The 19,020-nt window shown below is 49.3% G+C and overlaps 1 protein-coding gene across 2 annotated transcripts in view; it reads left to right on the forward strand.

Moving 5' to 3' along the window:
* Positions 1–19,020, forward strand: part of LOC140428753 (E3 ubiquitin/ISG15 ligase TRIM25-like) — a 481,100-nt gene that overhangs the window by 195,591 nt on the left and 266,489 nt on the right. Inside the window, exon 8 of one of the 2 annotated variants that reach the window (XM_072515462.1) lies at positions 13,382–14,104. The exons of the other annotated variant lie outside the window; for it this stretch is intronic. Coding sequence (XP_072371563.1) covers positions 13,382–13,953 — 572 coding nt within the window. The 3' untranslated portion in view covers positions 13,954–14,104. Of the gene's footprint in view, positions 1–13,381; positions 14,105–19,020 lie in introns of those variants that run through there. 2 annotated transcript variants of the gene reach the window in all.

The following is a 19,020-nucleotide window of genomic DNA, read 5'->3' on the forward strand; positions in this document are numbered from 1 at the left end:
GGGTGAGGAGCTGGTTTAAAAAAGGGGCTGGCTAGTCGACGATGGGGGGTGGGGGGGGGGGGGGGGGTGGGTAAAGGGCCCCCCAACCCGGTTGATCACGTGGAACGTGAGAGGGCTGAATGGGCCGATTAAGAGGGCACGGTTTTTGCGCACCTAAAGAGGCTGAAGGCGGATGTGGTTATGCTTCAGGAGACGCACCTGAAATTGGCGGATCAGGTCAGATTAAGAAAGGATGGGTGGGGCAGGTATTCCACTCGGGCTTGGATGCGAAAAATAGAGGGGTGGCAATACTGGTGGGGTAACGGGTATCGTTTGAGGCTAAGACCATAGTGGTGGACAGTGGGGGCCGGTACGTGATAGACTTTTTTGTCCTGGGAAGGGCACTGATCTCGAAAGTGGCAGGAACGGAATATTCGGCTATAGCCGTTTCAGATCACGCCCCACACTGGGTGGATCTAGATCTAGGAGAGGAGAAGGAGCAGCGCCCACTTTGGAGATTAGACATGGGATTGTTGGCGGATATGGGGGTATGTGGAAGGGTGAGGGGATGTATTGAAAGATACCTAGAGGTCAATGATGACGGAGACGTCCAGGTGGGAGTGGTCTGGGAGGTGCTGAAGGCGGTGGTTAGGGGGGAGCTGATTTCCATAAGAGCCCACAAGGGGAAACAAGAGGGTAAAGAAAGGGAGAGACTGATCGGGGAGATTCTGAGGGTGGATAGGCAATATGCGGAGGCCCCAGATGAAGGGTTATACAGGGAAAGACGGAGACTACAGACGGAGTTTGACCTGCTGACCACGGGTAAGGCGGAGACGCAGTGGAGGAAGGCACAGGGAATACAATACGAATACGGGGAAAAGGCGAGCCGACTGCTGGCCCAACAACTTAGGAAGAGGGGGGCGGTGAGAGAGATCGGAGGGGTTAGGGACGTGGAGGGAATGATGGAACAGAGGGCGGAGAGGGTGAACGGGGTGTTTAAGTCATTCTATGAGAGGCTGTATAAGTACCAACCCCCGGAGGGGAAAGAGGGAATGATGCACTTCTTGGACCAGTTGGAGTTCCCGAGGGTTGAGGAGCAGGAGGTGACAGGTCTGGGAGCGCAGATTGAGGTGGAGGAGGTGGTAAAAGGAATCGGGAACATGCAGGCAGGAAAGGCCCCGGGACCAGATGGGTTCCCGGTGGAATTTTACAGGAAATATGTGGACCTACTGGCCCCACTCCTGGCGAGAACCTTCAATGAGGCTAAGGAAAGGGGGACACGACCCCCGACGATGTCGGAGGCGACGATATCGATGATCCTGAAACGAGACAAAGACCCGCTGCAGTGCGGGTCATACAGGCCCATCTCCCTCCTAAATGTAGATGCCAAGTTACTGGCCAAAGTGATGGCGACAAGGATAGAGGACTGTGTCCCAGGGGTGGTACATGGCGACCAGACAGGGTTTGTTAAAGGGAGGCAATTGAATGCCAATATACGAAAGTTGCTGGGGGGTGATGATGATGCCCCCACCGGAGGGGGAGGCGGAGATAGTGGTGGCGATGGATGCAGAGAAGGCATTCGATAGAGTGGAGTGGGACTACCTGTGGGAGGTACTGAAGAGATTTGGATTTGGAGAGGGGTTCATCAGATGGGTTCAGCTCCTGTACGGGGCCCCGGTGGCAAGCGTGGTTACAAACAGGCAACGATCCGACCATTTCCGATTACATAGGGGCACAAGACAGGGGTGTCCCCTGTCCCCGTTACTGTTCGCGTTGGCAATTGAGCCATTGGCCATAGCGCTGAGGGGCTCTAAGAAGTGGAGAGGGTTGCTTAGAGGAGGAGAGGATCATCGGATGTCATTATACGCGGATGATCTGCTGCTATATGTGGCGGACCCAGTGGAGGGGATGCCTGAGATAATGCAGACACTCAGGGAGTTTGGAGAGTTCTCGGGATACAAATTGAACATGGGAAAGAGTGAACTATTTGTGATGCACCCCGGGGAACGGCAGGGGAATAGACGATCTGCCGCTGAGGAGAGTAGCAAGGGACTTCCGATATCTAGGGAACCAGGTGGCCAGGAACTGGGGAACCTTGCATAAACTTGACTTGACACGGCAGGTAGAGCAGATGGAGGACTTTAAGAGGTGGGACATGGTGCCCCTGTCATTGGCGGGTAGGGTACAGGCGGTCAAAATGGTGGTCCTCCAGAGGTTTCTTTTCGTGTTTCAGTGCCTCCCCATACTGATCACAAAGGCCTTTTTCAAGAAAGTGGATAGGAGTATTATGAGTTTTGTGTGGGCTGGAAAGACCCCGAGGGTAAAGAGGGGGTTCCTGCAGCGCAGTAGGGATAGAGGGGGACTGGCACTGCCGAGCCTGAGTGATTATTATTGGGCCGCCAACGTGTCTATGATATGTAAGTGGATGAGGGAAGAAGAAGGAGCGGCATGGAAAAGGCTGGAGATGGCGTCCTGTAGGGGAACAAGTTTAAAAGCACTGGTGACGGCGCCGTTACCGTTCTCCCCGAAAAAATACACCACAAACCCAGTGGTGGTGGCGACTTTGAAGATTTGGGGGCAGTGGAGATGACATAGGGGAGTGACGGGTGCCACGGTGTGGTCCCCGATAAGGAACAACCACAGGTTCGTCCCGGGAAGGATAGATGGGGGATTCCAATCTTGGCAACGAGCAGGAATTGGGAAGTTGAAGGACTTGTTCTTGGACGGGACGTTCGTGGGTCTGGGAGCGCTGACAGAAAAATACGAGTTGCCACCTGGGAATGCCTTCCGATATATGCAAGTGAGGGAATTTCCGCAGCTCCTGGCGCAAGGGATCCAGGACAGAGTGATCTCGGGGGCATGGGTTGGTGATGGTAAAGTGTCCGATATATACAGGGAAATGAGAGACGAGGGGGAGACGATGGTAGAAGAGCTGAAGGGTAAATGGGAGGAGGAGCTGGGGGAAGAGATTGAGGAGGGGCTGTGGGCAGATGCCCTAAGTAGGGTAAACTCTTCGTCCTCGTGTGCCAGGCTCAGCCTGATCCAATTCAAGGTTCTACGCAGGGCGCATATGACGGGAGCAAGGCTGAGTAGATTTTTTGGAGTGGAGGATAGGTGCGGGAGGTGCGCGGGAAGCCCGGCGAAACACACCCACATATTCTGGTCATGTCCGGTATTGCATGGGTTCTGGGTGGGTGTGGCAAGAGTGATCTCAAAGGTGGTGGGGGTCCGGGTCGAACCAAGCTGGGGGTTGGCTATATTTGGGGTTGCAGAAGAGCCGGGAGTGCAGGAGGCGAGAGAGGCCGATGTTTTGGCCTTTGCGTCCCTAGTAGCCCGGCGAAGGATTCTACTTATGTGGAAAGAAGCTAAACCCCCGGGCGTGGAGGCCTGGATAAACGACATGGCAGGGTTTATAAAATTGGGTTTTGGGGGGTTTTGTTTTGTTACATGCTAGTTGGTTATATTTATTTTTTCAGTGTTACTATTTCTTTTTTTTTCTTGTTTCTTTGTTTTCTGCACTTGTTGTTAGTTAATATATTATTTAAATAACAGTCAATGTACATTTTGTTACAAAGTTGTAAAAATGGAAAATTCTTTTTGATCGAAAAACTTTAATAAAATATATATATTTTTTAAAAATCAGTGGCCGGATAAGCAAGTTAAAGATAGTATTAAAAACAGAAAGAAACAAACTCGGCAGAGATTAGTGGCAAATCAGGGGATTGACCAGGTATTAAGATACAGGAAATAATGGCTAAAAACATATTACAAGGGCAGCACGGTGGCGCAGTGGTTAGCACTGCTGCCTCACGGCGCCGAGGTCCCAGGTTCGATCCCGGCTCTGGGTCGCTGTCCGTGTGGAGTTTGCACATTCTCCCCGTGTCTGCGTGGGTCTCACCCCCACAACCCAAAGATGTGCAGGGTAGGTGGATTGGCCACGCTAAATTGCCCCTTAATTGGAAAAAAATGATTGGGTACTCTAAATGTATTTTTAAAAAAGCAAAAAAAAACTTATTAGAGAAATCAGTAATTGAGGAAGGTATAAAGCGATATAAAAACAAAGAGGAAGAGATTCTACTCGTCTTGACAGGCAGAGTCAATGTGGTTTTGTCAAAGGGAATTCATGTTTAACAAATCTGCTGGTTTTTTGACAAAGTCATATTAAAGGTGGATAAAGGGGAACCGGTAGATGTGATGTACTTAGATTTCGAAAGGCATTTGAAAGGTGACTACACAAGATAAGAGCTGACAGGAGGGATAAATCAGTCAGATTGACAAGATAAGAACGTAAGAGCTAGGAGCAGGAGTCAGCCATTCAGCCCCTCATTCAATACAATCCTGGCTGATCGCCTTTCGGCCTCCGTCCTGCCCGTCCTCCATAACCCTTCAACACATTACCAATTAAAAATCTGTCCTATGTTCCTGTCACCGCTGAGTCAATCCTACACACTTAGCTCCAGTCTGAAATACAGCACAGGAGTACTGTTTTGGTCCCTCACCTTAGGAAGGATATTACTGCTAGAGAGGGAGTTCAAGGAATATTCACCAGACTTGTTCCGGGGCTGGTGGGACTGTCTTGTGAAGAGAGATTGGGGAAACTGGGCCTGTATCCTCTGTTTGACAAAGGGTCATCCAGACTGGAAACATTAGAACAAAGAAATGTACAGCACAAGATCAGGCCCTTCGGCCCTCCAAGCCCGTGCCGACCATGCTGCCCGTCTAAACTAAAATCTTCTACACTTCCGGGGTCCGTATCCCTCTATTCCCATCCTATTCATGTATTTGTCAAGATGCCCCTTAAATGTCCCTATCGTCCCTGCTTCCACCACCTCCTCCGGTAGCGAGTTCCAGGCACCCACTACCCTCTGTGTAAAAAACTTGCCTCGTACTTCTACTCTAAACCTTGCCCCTTGCACCTTAAACCTATGCCCCCTAGTAAGTGACCCCTCTACCCTGGGAAAAAGTCTCTGACTATCCACTCTGTCTATGCCCCTCATAATTTTGTAGACCTCTATCAGGTTGCCCCTCAACCTCCGTCGTTCCAGTGAGAACAAACCAAGTTTATTCAACCTCTCCTCATAGCTAATGCCCTCCATACCAGGCAACATCCTGGTAAATCTCTTCTGCACCCTCTCTAAAGCCTCCACATCCTTCTGGTAGTGTGGCGACCAGAATTGAACACTATACTCCAAGTGTGGCCTAACTAAGGTTCTGTACAGCTGCAACATGACTTGCCAATTCTTATACTCAATGCCCCGGCCAATGAAGGCAAGCATGCCGTATGCCTTCTTGACTACCTTCTCCACCTGTGTTGCCCCTTTCAGTGACCTGTGGACCTGTACACCTAGATCTCTCTGACTGTCAATACTCTTGAGGGTTCTACCATTCACTGTATATTCCCTACCTGCATTAGACCTTCCAAAATGCATTACCTCACATTTGTCCGGATTAAACTCCATCTGCCATCTCTCCGCCCAAGTCTCCAAATGATCTAAATCCTGCTGTATCCTCCGACAGTCCTCATCGCTATCCGCAATTCCACCAACCTTTGTGTCGTCTGCAAACTTACTAATCAGACCAGTTACATTTTCCTCCAAATCATTTATATATACTACAAAGAGCAAAGGTCCCAGCACTGATCCCTGTGGAACACCACTGGTCACAGCCCTCCAATTAGAAAAGCATCCTTCCATTGCTACTCTCTGCCTTCTATGACCTAGCCAGTTCTGTATCCACCTTGCCAGCTCACCCCTGATGCCGTGTGACTTCATCTTTTGTACCTGTCTACCATGAGGGACCTTGTCAAAGGCCTTACTGAAGTCCATATAGGGGCTGGTTTAGCACACAGGGCTAAATCGCTGGCTTTGAAAGCCAACCAAGGCAGGCCAGCAGCACGGTTCATTTCTCGTACCAGCCTCCCCGAACAGGCGCCGAAATGTGGTGACTAGGGGCTTTTCACAGTAACTTCATTTGAAGCCTACTGGTGACAATAAGTGATTTTTAGTTTCATATAGACAACATCCACTGCCCTCCCTACATCAATCATCTTATCTTCTGTTTTTATTCTTCCCGATGCACGATTTGCTTTCACTTCCTGAAGAAAGTGCATGCATGTGCTTAGCTACTTCACATACATGGCAATATCTGGTCTCTTCTCTGGGTCTGGGTTAATGCAGATATTAGTCCAAAGATGTGCAGGTTAGGTGGATTGGCCATGATAAATTGCCCTTAGTGTCCAAAATTGCCCTTAGTGTTGGGTGGGGTTACTGGGTTATGGGGATAGGGTGGAGGTATGGGCTTGGGTAGGGTGCTCTTTCCAAGAGCCGGTGCAGACTCGATGGGCCGAATGGCCTCCTTCTGCACTGTAAATTCTATGATAATCTATGATTATAAATGGATTTAGATAGGTTGGGAGAGTGGGCCAAAATATGACAGATGCAGTTTAACGTGGATAGGTGTGAGGTCATGCATTTTGGTCGGAAAAATGGGAAGGCAACTTATTATCTAAATGGGGAGAGACTTCGGGGAGCTCCGATGCAGAGGGATCTGGGGGTCCTAGTGCAGGAGTCACAGAAAACAAGCATGCAGGTGCAGCAGATATTAGAATGTGAATGGAATGTTGGCATTTATAGCGAAGGGAATTGAGTATAAAGATCAGGAAATGTTGGTGCAACTATACACGGCATTGGTAAGACCGCACCTGGAGTATTGCGCACAGTTTTGGTCCCCTTATTTGAGGAAAGATGTAGTGACATTGGAGGCAGTTCAGAGGAAGAAAGAACAAAGAAAATTACAGCACAGGAACAGGCCCTTCGGCCCCCCCAGTCTGCGCCGATCCAGATCCTTTATCTAAACCTGTCAGCTATTTTCCAAGGATCTACTTCCCTCTGTTCCCCGCCCATCCAGAGGCATCTGAAATGATGTTCACTAGATTGATTCCAGAGATGAGGGTTTGTCGTATGAGGAGAGATTGAGCAGTTTAGGCCGATACTCTCCAGAGTTGAGAAGAATGAGGGGAGATCTAATCGAGGTGCACAAGCTGCTGAAAGGTTTGGAGAAAGTAGACGTGGAGCTGATGCTTCCTCGTGTGGGGCATTCTAGAACCAGAGGTCATGGTCTTAGGAATAGAGGGAGCAAATTTAAACAGATTTCAGGAGAAACTGCTTCTCCCAAAGGCTTGTGAACCTGTGGAATTTGCTACCCCGGAGTGCGGTGGATGCTGGGACAGTGAGTAAATGTGAGGAGGAGTTAGGCAGATTGGTAATGGGTTGAAGGGTTATGGAGAACGGGCAGGTCGGTGGAGTTAAGGCCAGGATGAGATCAGCCATGATCGAATGGCGGAGCTGACTCGATGGGCCGAATGGACTAATTCTGCTCTTCTTATGAATTTGTGAACTTATAATTTCAAACAAAGAACAAAGAACAATACAGCACAGGAACAGGCCCTTCGGCCCTCCAAGCCCGTGCTAACCATGGTACCTGCCTAAACTAAAACCATCCACACTTACGGAGTCCGTATCCTTCCATTCCCACCCCATTCATATATTTCTTTAGATGCCCCTTAAATGCCGCTATCGTACCTGCTCCCACCGCCTCCCCAGGCAGCGCGTTCCATACATTTACCCCCTCTGAGTAAAAAACGTGCCTCACACATCTGTTCGAAACTCTTCCCCGCCCACTTTAAACCTTTGTCCCCCAGTACCTGACTCTCCTACCCTGGGGAAAGAGCCTCTGACTATCCACTCTGTTTATGCCCCTCATAATTTTGTATACCTCGATCAGGTCACCCCTCAACCTCCTTCGTTCCAGTGAGAATAAACCGAGTTTATCTAACCGCTCCTCATAGCTAATGCCCTCCATACCAGGCAACATTCTGGTAAATCTCTTCTGCACCCTCTCTAAAGCCGCCACATCCTTCTGGTAGTGTGGCGACCAGAATTGAACACTATACTCCAAGTGTGGCCTAACCAAGGTCCTGTGCAGCTGCAACATGACTTGTCAGTTTTTCTCTTCAATGCCCCGACCGGTGAAGGCCAGCATGCCGTCTGCCTTCTTGACCACCTTATCCACATGCGTTGCCACTTTCAGTGACCGGTGGACATGCCCAGATCTCTCTGCCTGTCAGTACTCACAAGAGTTCTACCATTTACTGTGTAATTCCTACATGCATTGGACCTTCCAAAGTGCATTATCTCACACTTGTCCGGATTAAACTCCATCTGCCATTTCTCCCCCCAAAACTCCAACCAGTTTATATCCTGCTGTATCCTCTGACAATCCTCTTCGCTATCCACAACTCCACCACTTTTTGTGTCGTCAGCAAACTTACTAATCAGATCAGCTACATTTTCTTCCAAATCATTTATATACACCACAAACAACAAAGGCCCCAGAATTGATCCCTGTGGAATGCCGCTAGTCACAGCCTTCCATTCAGAAAAGCACCCTCCACTGGTTTAGCACAGAGGACTAAACAGCTGGCTTGTAATATAGAACAATGCCAACGGCGCGGGTTCGATTCCTGTACCAGCCTCCCCGAACAGGCGCCGGAATGTGGCGACTAGGGGCTTTTCACAATAACTTCATTGAAGCCTACTTGTGACAATAAGTGATTATTATTATTATGACCCTCTGTCTTCTGTGCCCAAGCCAGTCCTGTATCCAACTACAGCAACTGTTCATTCCTGTCTGGCACAAAAGCAAAATGAGTAAGAGGGCCAATCCATGGCTTACAAAGAAAATTAGAAACAGTATCGGATCCAAGGAAGAAGCACACAGATTGGCCAAGAAAAATAATAGGTCTGAGGATTGGGAGCAGTTTAGAATTCAACAAAGGACGAAGGGATTGATTAAGAAGGGGAAAGTACAGTACGAGAGGAAGCTTGCAGGGAACATAAAGACTGACACTAAGAGTTTCTACAGATATGTGAAGAGAAAGAGATTGGTAAAGAGAAATGTAGGCCCCCTACAGACAGAAACAGGGGAATGCATAATAAGGGACAAAGAAATGGCCGAGCAATTGAATACATACTTTGATTCTGTCTTCACAAATGAGGACACAAATCAGATCCCAGAAATGCTGGAGAATGAAAGGTTTAGTGAGAGGGAGGAACTGAGGGAGATCACATTAGTTGAGAAATGGTGCTGGGAAATTGATGGGATTGAAGGTGGATAAATCCCCAGGGCCTGAGAATCTGCATCCCAGAGTCTTTAAGGAGGTGTCTCTGGAAATAGTGGATGCATTGGTGGTCATCTTCCAGGATTCTATACACTCTGGAACTGTCCCTGCTGATTGGAGGGTAGCTCACGTAACTCCGATATTCAAAAAGGGAGGTCGAGAGAAAGCAGGGAATTATAGACCAGTAAGCCTAACATCGGTAGTGGGGAAAATGCTTGAATCCATTATCAAGGACTTTATAGTGGAACATTTAGAAAGCAGTGGCAGGATCAGTCAGAGTCAGCATGGATTTATGAAGGGAAAATCATGCTTGACAAATCTGTTGGAATTCTTTGAAGATGTAACCAGTACAGTCGACAAGGGGGAGCCAGTCAATGTGGTATATTTGGACTTTCAGAAGGTGTTTGACAAAGTCCCGCATAAGAGACTATTGTGCAAAATTAAAGCACATGGGATTGGGGGAAATGTATTGAGGTGGATAGAAAACTGGTTGGCAGAGAGGAAACAAAGAGTAGGGATTAATGGGTCCTTTTCAAATTGGCAGGCAGTAACCAGTGGGGTACCGCAGGGATCGGTGCTGGGACCCCAGCTATTCACAATATATATTAATGATTTGGATGAGGGAACAAAATGTAACATCTCAAAGTTTGCAGATGATACCAAGTTAGGCGGGAGGGTGAATTGTGACGAGGATGCAGGGATCCTACAGCAAGATCTGGACAGGTTGGGCGAGTGGGCAAACCAATGGCAGATGCAGTATAATTTGGATAAGTGTGAGGAAGCAAAAACAGGAAGGCAGATTACTACCTGAATGGTTGTAAATTGGGAGAGGGGAGTGTGCAGCGGGACCTGGGTGTCCTTGTGCACCAGTCGCTGAAGGTAAGCATGCAGGTACAGCAGGTGGTAAAGGAGGCTAATGGTGTGTTGGCCTTCATTGCGAGAGGTTTCGAGTATAGAAGCAGGGATGTGTTGCTGCAATTGTACAGGGCCTTGGTGAGGCCACACCTGGAGTATTGTGGGCAGTTTTGGTCTCCTTCTCTGAGGAAGGATGTTCTTGCTCGCGAGGGAGAGCAGCGAAGGTTTACCAGACTGATTCCAGGGATGGCGGGACTGTCATATGAGGAGAGATTGACTAGGTTGGGATTGTTCTCGCTGGAGTTCAGAAGAATGCGAGGGGATCTCATAGAGATTATAAAATTCTAACAGGACTGGACAGGGTTGATGGAGGGAAGATGTTACCAATGATGGGTGTGTCCAGAACCAGGGGTCACAGTCTGAGGATTCAGGGTAAACCATTTCGGACAGAGATAAGGAGACATTTCTTCACACAAAGAGTGGTGAGCCTGTGGAATTCACTATTACAGGAAGTAGTTGATGTTAAAACCTTGAATATATTCAAGAGGCGGCTGGATATAGCCCTTGGGAGAATGGGGTCAAAGGCTATGGGGAGAAAGCAGGATTCGGCTATTGAGTTGGAAGATCAGCCACGATCGTGATGAATGGTGGAGCATTTTTACTGTACCTTGGTACACGTGACAATAAACAAAATCCAATCCAGCAGGCTCGAAGGGCCAAAAGGCCTCCTCCTCCTTCTATCTTTTATCTATCTATATAACTTGCCAGCTCTCTTCTGATCCCATGTGACTTCAGCTTTTGCAACAGTCTACCATGAAGTACCTTGTCGAAGGCTTTACTGAAGTCCATGTAAACAACAGTTCCAGCCTTTCCCTCATCTATCATCTTTGTCACTTCCTGGAAAACTCGATCAAATTAGTGAGGCACGACCTCCCCTACACAAAACCATGCTGTCCATCACTAATAGGGCCATTTGTTTCCAAATGTGAGTAAATCATATCTCTAAGAACCTTTTCCAATAATTCCCCTTCCACTGACGTAAAACTCCCTGGCCTATAATTTCCTGGATTATCCCTGCTGCCCTTCTTAACCAACAGAACAACATTGGCTACTCTCCAGTCCTCTGGAAATTCACTTCTAGCCAATGAGGATAAAAAGATTACTGTGAAGGCCCCAGCAATTTCCTCCCTTGTCTCCCTCAGTGTTCTGGGGTAGAACCCATCAGGCCCTGGGGACTTATCTACTTTAATGCTTTTTAAGATGCCCAACACCTCCTCTTTATTAATATCAACATGACTCAGAATATCTACACACTCTACCCTATACTCCTCAACCACCAAGCCCTTCTCTTTGTGAATACTGAGGCAAAGTATTAATTTAGTATCTCTCCCATTTCCTCTGGTTCCATACATAGATTCCCTCCAATATCCTTGAATGGACCAACCCTTTCTCTGGCTACCCTCTTGCTCTTTACAAATGTATAAAACGCCTTAATCCTGTTTGCCAATGAAATTTCATGACCCCTTTTAGCCTTCCTAACTCCCACCGTAAGCTCCTTCCGACTTGCTTTGCATTCTTCAAGGGCTTCATCTGTCCTCAGCCTTTTAGACCTTACGAATGCTTCCTTTTTCTTTTTGACAAGGTTCATAATATCCCTCGTTAGCCAGGGTTCCCTATACTTGTGCCCTTATCTTTCGTCCCCACAGGGACATGCCGGTCCTGAATTCTAATCAACTGACATTTGAAAGCCTCCCACATGCCGGACGTTGATTTTTCCCTCAAACAGCCTAACCCAGACTCTCCAGATCCTGCCTAATGCTGTTGTAATTAGCCTTCCCCCAGTCTAACACCTTCACCTGAGGACCACTCTTGTCCTTTTCCAGAAGCAGCTTAAAACTTCCAGAATTATGATCACTGATCCCGAAATGATCTCCTACTGAAACTTCGATCACCTGGCCGGACCCATTTCCCAGCACCAGCTGTAATACGGCCCCTTCCCGAGTTGGGCTATTTACATATTGTTTCAAGAAACCCTCCTGGACGCTCCGTGCAAATTCTGCTCCATCCATGCCTCCAGCAGTTAGTGGGTCGCAGTCAATAGGACCGAGGTGAGGAGAATATTTTAATTCAGGGGGTTGTGAACCTTTGGAATTATCCTCTCCACTGGCTTTGGAGCTCAATCATTGAGTCTGTTTGAAGCAGAGACTGACAGATTTCTAAATCACAATGATGTACAGAGATATGGGGCTAGTGTGGAAAAAGAAATTAAAATTAGATCAGCCATGATCTAAATTCAGTGGAGGAGCCGTCTCGATGGGCTGAATGGTCTGTTCTTGTTCCTGTTTCCATGTGTCGACTTATCAACTGCCTTGTGAAATTCCATACGCACATTAACCCTTTCCATTACATCATCAAACAGCTCCCTCACGTCAGCACGTATATAGAGACATTAGATGTGCTTTTAAACTTCATTTCCGAGTGTGGGTGTCGCTGGTTAGGCCGCATTTATTACCCATCCCTTGCTGCCCTTCAGAAGGTGGGGGTGAGTTGCCTTCTTGAATCGCTGCAGTCCCTGAGGTGTAGGTACACCCACTGTGCTGTTAGGGAGGGAGTTCCAGGATGTTGCCCCAGCGACAGTGAAGGAACGGCGATATATTTCCCAGTCAGGGTGGTGAGTGACTTGGAGGGGAACCTCCAGGTGGTGGGGTTCCCAGGTATCTGGTGCTCTTGTCCCTCTAGATGGTAGTGGTTGTGGGTTTGGAAGATGCTGTCGAGGGAACCTTGGTGAGTTACTGCAGTGCATCTTGTAGACGGTACACACGGCTGTCACTGTGCGTCGGTGGTGGAGGGAGTGAATGTTTGTGGAAGGGGAGCAATCAAGCGGGGCTGCTTTGTCCTGGATGGTGTCGAGCTTCTCGAGTGTTGTTGGAGCTGCGCTCATCCAGGCAAGTGGAGAGTATTCCATCACATTCCTGACTTGTGCCTTGGAGATGGTGGATAGGCTTTGGGGGTCAGGAGGTGAGTTACTCACTGCAGGATTCCCAGCCTCTGACCTGCTCTGGAAGCCACAGTATTAATGTGGCTGGGTCCAGTTCAGTTTCTGTGCAATGGTAACCCCCAGGGTGTTGATTGAGTCATCAGGGTCTGAGTGAAACTGCTGAATAGTCAGAGGGATACTGACAAGAATAACAGATAATGTCCCTTCAAGGTGATCGAGTCCCCAGGATACAAGGGAAACATCTCCAGTCCTCACTCCCCAGGCACAGCATTTCCTCTCCCATCCCACCCCAGGTTTCCAAGTCTGGTGTGAAGCATTTGCCTGATCGGGTGATTCCAACCCGGGTCTCACATCTCCTTCTGTCCATGTAGATGACGTGTTGGTGCCGGGTGGCATGGCAGGGCGGACTGAGCGAGACTGTGTGCCCACGGTAACGGAAGTGGATTGTTCCACGGGAACTGTGAGCCTGTCCACAGAGAGTCAGAACGGAGAAGACGACATTGGCACAGGCTCCTGCCCAGGAACCTCGCGCAAGAGAAAGAGGTCGATAGTGGAGGAGAGTTTGGACTGTGACATTTACCCGCCTTCCAAATATGTATCTGGCCATGCGAATCCTCCGAAAACCCTGAGAGGGCCACTGGCGGGGTCAGGGGTTGGGGAAGGATCAGGGTTCAGCACCTGGACAGGGACAGAGGTTGAGTCGGGCTGCCCTGAAACAGTGGATGCTGATGATTTGCGGAGAGATATCCAGAGAGGCTTTGGTCAGATCCACATTGATCTCACCGTCTTACAACAGTTTATACAGAGAGGCTGTGAGCAACTGATGGAGCAGATTGGCACCCTCATCAGCCTACTGACAGAACTGCTGCAACACCTCCCACCCTCTGTCCCTTACTCCTCAAACAGCTCCTCACAGCCTCCACACCCAACCTCGGAGTGCTAGTGTCAACCTCCACATCCAGCTGGGACAACGCAGTACACACTGGCTGATAGGAAACTCCAGAGAATGAGCTACCTCCATCCAGACACGATAACGTTCACCATTGGCATCTCACCTTCATACCAAAAAAATAAATATTGCTCAGAGCTTTCAACAGGAGCACCGACTTCAATCAATTCATCTCTTCATCACGTTCCTCACCTGCGCACATTTCGGACAAGCAATTCATCAACTATAAAAATCAACACAACCCCACTCTTGAAATACAATACCCCGTTCTCTCATCAACTTACACACTCAAAAACACACTGTCCACACTCAAACACACACTGTCCACACTCTCACACACACACTGTCCACACTCACACACACACTGTCCTCACACACACTGTCCACACTCACACACACACTGTCCACACTCAAACACACACTGCCCACACTCTCACACACACACTGTCCACACTCACACACACACTGTCCTCACACACACTGTCCACACTCACACACACACTGTCCACACTCAAACACACACTGTCCACACTCTCACACACACACTGTCCACACTCACACACACACTGTCCTCACACACACTGTCCACACTCTCACACACACTGTCCACACTCAAACAGACACTGTCCACACTCACACACACTGTCCTCACACACACTGTCCACACTCACACACACATTGTCCACACTCAAACACACACTGTCCACAATCTCACACACACACTGTCCACACTCACACACACACTGTCCTCACACACACTGTCCACACTCACACACAAACTGTCCACACGCAAACACACTGTCCACACTCTCACACACACACTGTCCACACTCACACACACACTGTCCACACTCTCACACACACTGTCCACACTCAAACACACACTGTCCACACTCTCACACACACACTGTCCTCACACACACACACACTGTCCACACTCTCAAACACACTGTCCACACTCACAAACACACACTGTCCACACTCACACACACACTGTCCACACTCAAACACACACTGTCCACACACTCACACACACACTGTCCACACACACACTGTCCACACTCACACACACTGTCCACACTCAAACACACACTATCCACACTCAAACACACACTGTCCACACTCACACACACACTGTCCTCACACACACACACACACTGCCCACACTCAAACACACACTATCCACACTCTGTCCACACTCACACACACTGTCCTCACACACACACACTATCCACACTCAAACACAAACTGTCCACACTCACACACACACTGTCCACACTCTCACACACACTGTCCACACTCTCACACACACACTGTCCACACTCACACACACACTGTCCACACTCAAACACACACTATCCACACTCTGTCCACACTCACACACACTGTCCTCACACACACACACTATCCACACTCAAACACACACTGTCCACACTCACACACACACTATCCACACTCTCACACACACTGTCCACACTCTCACACACACACTGTCCACACTCACACACACTGTCCACACTCTCACACACACACTGTCCACACTCACACACACTGTCCACACTCTCACACACACCGTCCACACCCACACACACACTGTCCTCATACACACACACACTATCCACACTCAAACACACACTGTCCACACTCACACACACACACTGTCCTCACACGCTGTCCACACTCTCACACACACTGTCCACACTCACACACACACTGTCCACACTCACACACACACACTGTCCTCACACGCTGTCCACACTCTCACACACACTGTCCACACTCACACACACACTGTCCACATTCACACACACACTGTCCTCACACACACACACACTATCCACACTCAAACACACACTGTCCACACTCACACACACACACTGTCCTCACACGCTGTCCACACTCTCACACACACTGTCCACACTCTCACACACTGTCCACACTCACACACACTGTCCACACTCACACACACTGTCCACACTCTCACACACACACTGTCCACACTCACACACACTGTCCACACTCTCACACACACACTGTCCACACTCACACACACTGTCCACACTCTCACACACACCGTCCACACCCACACACACACTGTCCTCACACACACACACACTATCCACACTCAAACACACACTGTCCACACTCACACACACACACTGTCCTCACACGCTGTCCACACTCTCACACACACTGTCCACACTCACACACACACTGTCCACATTCACACACACACTGTCCTCACACACACACACACTATCCACACTCAAACACCCACTGTCCACACTCACACACACACACTGTCCTCACACGCTGTCCACACTCACACACACACTGTCCACACACACACTGTCCACACTCACACACACTGTCCACACTCTCACACACACACACTGTCCACACTCACACACACACTGTCCTCACACACACTGTCCACACTCACACACACACTGTCCACACTCAAACACACACTGTCCACACTCACACAAACACTGTCCTCACACACACACTGTCCACACTCTCACACACACAGTCCACGCTCTCACACACACTGTCCACACTCACACACACACTGTCCACACACACACACACACACTGTCCACACCCACACACAGACTGTCCACACTCACACACACACTGTCCACACTCACACACACACACTGTCCACACCCACACACAGACTGTCCACACTCACACACACACTGTCCACACTCACACACACACTGTCCACACTCTCACACACATTGTCCACACTCACACACACTGTCCACACTCACACACACTTTCCACACTCACATCACACATACACACTGTCCACACTCACACACACACTGTCCACACACACACACACACACTGTCCACACCCACACACAGACTGTCCACACTCACACACACACTGTCCACACTCACACACACACACTGTCCACACCCACACACAGACTGTCCACACTCACACACACACTGTCCACACTCACACATACACACTGTCCACACTCACACACACACTGTCCACACTCGCACACACACTGTCCACAATCTCACACACACTGTCCACACTCACACATACACACTGTCCACACTCACACACACTTTCCAGATTCACACACACTGTCCACACTCACACACAGACTTTCCACATTAACACACACTGTCCACACTCACACACACACGGTCCACACTCAAACACACGCACTGTCCACACTATCACACACACACTGTCCACAATCTCACACACACTGTCCACACTCACTCACACTGTCCACACTCTCACACACTGTCCACACTCGCACACACACTGTCCACACTCACACATACACACTGTCCACACTCACACACGCACACTGTCCACACTCACACACACACTGTCCACACTCACACACACACTGTCCACACACACACACTATCCACACACACACTGACCACACTCAGACACACACTGTCCACAATCTCACACACACTGTCCACACTCACACATACACACTGTCCACACTCACACACGCACACTGTCCACACTCACACACACACACACACACACACTGTCCTCACACACACACTGTCCACACTCTCACACACACTGTCCACACTCACACACACACTGTCCACACTCTCTCACAGACTGTCCACACTCACACACACTGTCCACACGCACACACACTGTCCACAGGCACTCACACTGTCCACACTCTCACACACACTGTCCACACTCACACACACTGTCCACACTCAAACACACTGTCCACACTCTCACACACACTGTCCATACTCACACACACTCTCCACATTCACACACACACTGTCCTCACTCACACACACACTGTCCACACTCTCACACACACTGTCCACACTCACACACACACTGTCCACACTCTCTCACAGACTGTCCACACTCACACACACTGTCCACACGCACACACACTGTCCACAGGCACTCACACTGTCCACACTCTCACACACACTGTCCACACTCACACACACTGTCCACACTCAAACACACTGTCCACACTCTCACACACACTGTCCACACTCACACACACACTGTCCTCACACACACTGTCCACACTCACACACACACTGTCCACACGCAAACACACTGTCCACACTCTCACACACACACTGTCCACACTCACACACACACTGTCCTCACACACACTGTCCACACTCACACACACACTGTCCATACTCAAACACACACTGTCCACACTCTCACACACACACTGTCCACACTCACACACACACTGTCCTCACACACACTGTCCACACTCACACACACACTGTCCACACTCTCACACACACACACTGTCCACACTCACACACACTGTCCTCACACACACTGTCCACAATCACACACACACGGTCCACACTCAAACACACACTGTCCACACTCTCACACACACACTGTCCTCACTCAAACACAAACTGTCCACACTCTCACACATACACTGTCCACACTCTCAAACACACACTGTCCACACTCTCAAACACACACTGTCCACACTCACACACACACTGTCCACACTCAAACACACACTGTCCACACTCTCACACACACACTGTCCACACTCACACACACACTGTCCTCACACACACTGTCCACACTCACACACACTGTCCACACTCAAACACACACTGTCCACACTCACACACACACTGTCCTCACACACACACACACTGTCCACACTCAAACACACACTATCCACACTCACACACACACTGTCCACACTCTCACACACACTGTCCACACTCAAACACACACTGTCCACACTCACACACACACTGTCCACACTCACACACACACTGTCCTCACACACACTGTCCACACTCTCACACACACTGTCCACACTCACACACACACTGTCCACACTCACACACACACTGTCCTCACACACACTGTCCACACACAAACACACACTGTCCACACTCTCACACACACACTGTCCACACTCACACACACTGTCCTCACACACACTGTCCACACTCACACACCCACTGTCCACACTCAAACACACACTGTCCACACTCTCACACACACACTGTCCTCACTCAAACACACACTGTCCACAC

Source organism: Scyliorhinus torazame, chromosome 1 (assembly GCF_047496885.1).
Source record: "Scyliorhinus torazame isolate Kashiwa2021f chromosome 1, sScyTor2.1, whole genome shotgun sequence".
NCBI classification, from domain to species: domain Eukaryota; kingdom Metazoa; phylum Chordata; class Chondrichthyes; order Carcharhiniformes; family Scyliorhinidae; genus Scyliorhinus; species Scyliorhinus torazame.